Source organism: Carlito syrichta, unplaced genomic scaffold, assembly GCF_000164805.1.
Source record: "Carlito syrichta isolate Samal-C Ts95f unplaced genomic scaffold, Tarsius_syrichta-2.0.1 Scaffold308290, whole genome shotgun sequence".
Taxonomy (NCBI): domain Eukaryota; kingdom Metazoa; phylum Chordata; class Mammalia; order Primates; family Tarsiidae; genus Carlito; species Carlito syrichta.
In genome coordinates, this window is record NW_007252386.1 from 113,433 (window position 1) to 117,020 (window position 3,588).

At 36.4% G+C, this 3,588-nt stretch overlaps 1 protein-coding gene across 1 annotated transcript; it reads right to left on the reverse strand.

Moving 5' to 3' along the window:
• Positions 1-311: 311 nt before the first annotated feature.
• Positions 312-1,265, reverse strand: LOC103267832 (olfactory receptor 4F3/4F16/4F29-like). Its single transcript, XM_008065410.1, has one exon. The coding sequence runs from the start codon at positions 1,263-1,265 to the stop codon at positions 312-314; it is 954 nt and encodes a 317-aa protein (XP_008063601.1).
• Positions 1,266-3,588: the final 2,323 nt, after the last annotated feature.

Below are 3,588 nucleotides of genomic sequence, written 5' to 3' on the forward strand. Positions count from 1 at the left end.
CACACCTCTGCACTTGAGGTTGAGTGATGGAGTGAGATCCAGTGTTGAGAGTTTTTTCTCAAGCTAAACGACAAAAAAATTATTCTTTAGGAATTGAGGCTCAAGATTATAATAATCCTTGATTTCTAAATACTTTATTTATTACTCCTTCTCTTCTTTTACATACAAATGTTTGTCCCTCCTAAATGAAAGATAAAACAGAGCCAATATCAATGTGGATTATCAAATCAAGGTGGGAAAAGCTTTTCTCTGAATTTGACATTTACAATGAACTTCAGTATTCAATGAGGACTCTTCACAATACGGAAATTTTAAGAAATCTTTCTGTAACTCACGAGCTGTCTGCATACTTTCCTCATTGCCACCTTCATTTCTTGATTCCTGAATGTATAGATTATAGGATTCAAAACAGGAGTGAGAACTGCATCAAAGATAGCCAAAAACTTATCCAGGTATGTGGATGGAAATGGCCAGGTATAGACAAAAATCAAAGGACCAAAGAACAAGACTACTACAGTGATATGAGCTGAAAGTGTGGACAGAGCTTTGGATGAACCAACTGAAGAGTGTTTCTGAACAGTGAGAATGATGACAATGTAGGAAATGATCAGTATGAAGAAAGAGCTCACAGAGATGAATCCACTGTTGACTGTTACCATGAATTCCAGTCGATAGATATCAGTGCAGGCAAGTTTGATGAACCGAGGAAGGTCACAGTAAAAGCTGTCCAATACATTAGGACCACAGAAAGGTAAGTCTACTACAAAAGTCAACTGAACCACTGAGTGGATAAGGCCTGTCGTCCAGGCAGCCACTAAGAAGAAGATGCACATTCTTGGGTTCATAATGGTCAGGTAATGAAGAGGCTTACATATGGCCACATACCTGTCAAAGGCCATGGCTATGAGCAGCACCATCTCCACACCACCAATGACATGGATGAAGAAGATCTGAATGATGCAGCCTCCAAACGAGATGACTTTGTGCTTTCTGAAAAGGTCATAAATCATCTTGGGAGAAGTGACAGAAGAAACACCCAGGTCAATGAAGGAGAGATTGGCCAACAGAAAATACATGGGAGAGTGTAAGTGAGGGTCAGAAGTCACTGTGAGCATAATGAGGGAGTTTCCCAACATACTTGCCACATAAAATATGGAGGAGAACATAAAGAGGAAAAGTTGGATATTCCAGGAATTGGTGAGTCCCAGGAATACAAACTCTGACACCACAGAGTGATTTGCCCCATCCGTTGGCTTTGTGGGCATTACTACCTTAAGAGAACAAGAGCAGAAATTGTAAATCATGGTAATTATATTAATAGACTGGACAGAGAGAAGTCAAAGTTATAAAAGCCTATTTCCACTTCAACATTAAACTCATCTAATGTCCAACAGGCACACTCAAAGCTCACTGCAGCCTCAAACCCCTCGGCTCAAGTGATTCTTCTGCCTAGCCTCTGGAGTAGCTGGGACTTCAGGTGCGCATCACCACGCCTGGCTATTTTTTCCATTTTATTATAGTGACAGTGTCTCACTTTGTTGCCCAGGCTGATCTCAAACTCTTAGCCTCATGCAATCCTCCTACTTCAGGCTTCCCAAAATACAGGGATTATAGCGTGAGCCACTGCATCAGGATAGTGTGAATGTTCTTTAAAAATTACAAATGGAGCTACCATAGGACTCTGCAGTCCCACACCTGTATATATATCCAAGGGAAATGAAATAACTATGCCAAAGAGATATCTGTACTCCCATTTTTACTGCAGCATTATTCACAAGAGTCAACATGTGGAATCGAACTATCTGTTGATATATGAATGGATAAAGGAAATGTGATGTATATACAATGAAATACTATTTAGCATTTATAAACAATGAAATCATGTCACTTACAACATCACCAATCAACCTGGAGGACATTATACTAAGCAAAATAAGACAAACACAGAAAGACAAATACTGCAATATTCCACTTATATGTGAAAACTGAAGAATTCAAATTTAAAGAAGCAAAAATAACAGTGGTGGTTGCCAGAAGCTGGTTGGGGACTGGGGGAGAATAGAAAGATATTGGTCACAGGGCACAAAATGTCAGTTAAAGTGGATGAAGAGTATCTGGAGATCTGTTGTGCAATATGGTGACGATAGGTAATAATAATGTATTGCATACTTAATTGCTAAGAGACTAGATCTTAAACATTCTCACCACAAAAAGATGAATATGTTAATTCACTTGATTATCATTTCACACTGTATATGTATAACAAAATATCATGTTGTTCACATAAATATATATAATTATTATTTGTCAACAATACCATAATGAAGCTGGGGAAAACTTAATATACCCACCAATTCTGAAATTGTGATCACAAAAAGAAGGTGATAGCTGTCGCTTGAAGCTCTCTTCCACCAAGTTGTCTCTGCTTTATTACCTCTCCACTTACTCCAAGAGTAGCTGCCCAGATGTTCCTTTTGAGACATAAGATTGGATAAACTGGGTAACAGAAATTTACCCTCAAATTTTAAGGGGTTTTGCTTCAAGATTTAGGTAGTCTGGCTTTAGTCACACAAAGCTATTAATCTTTTCTTAAGTATTGCATCCATTTCTAAGACTACGGTCATACTCTGGCAAACAAGCCCTCCTTCCCCACTCCCTACTTCTGGAAAATATTTATTTTCAAGGTTTATTGAATTTTTACCATAGCTGTGAGATCTTGCTTCATATTACTAGCATTTATTTTACTTTTCCTTATATTTTAATAAGTTGAATACAAGCTCAACTCACCATATTAATATAAGCATCTTAAACCCAGGGATTACAACTTACTCACTTTGGGGTTGCCTAAAGCAATGAAAAACAGTGGTCCACAGAGAGGAACAGGTCCATAAACTGTCAGGTACAAGTTTGCATTACATGAGGTACTGAACTTTCAAGTAAGTATTTAGAAAATTCTCTAGCAATTTGACATTACAACAAAACCAAGTGTTTGAGATTATATTCTACTAAAATATCAGTCCAAGAAGCATTAGGAAAATACATATAACTAAGATAATTTGAGAAGCATTGCCCTAGAGTACTTAGCACATGATCTGAAAAGCTCAAGTGATGAAGGGCATTTTGGTACAGTGTAAAGTATTTTGTTCAAACCTCTATGCAAAAATGTATTATATTTTATTTTAATTTCAATTTTATTTGGAGAAGCAACATAGCATAGTAGAAAGGATACAGACTTTGGATACAGAAACCAAGATTCATACCATGGTTCAGTCACTGATATGTTGATATTGGGCAAGGTACACAAACACATGAGCCTCAATTTGTATACTTATGAAATTGCAAATAATACTAGCTCCTCAGGGTAAATTGTAGGAGTGAAATAGAATTTTGCAATTATGTTTTTAATAATAGCTTATTTTCTTTTACTTGCTCATGATGCTGCTCAATACTTGAGAAAAATGAATGAATAGGAAAATGAGATGTATTAGTTATAAGAGAACATTACAATTCCATATCTACAATATATTTTCATGATAAATTATAATTATATTTTGCATAATAATAGGAGACTACAATATTCATATTCTT

Coding starts and splice junctions, on each gene's coding strand:
- LOC103267832 (XM_008065410.1), bottom strand. CDS start 1,265: ATGCCCACAAAGCCAACGGATGGGGCAAATCACTCTGTGGTGTCAGAG.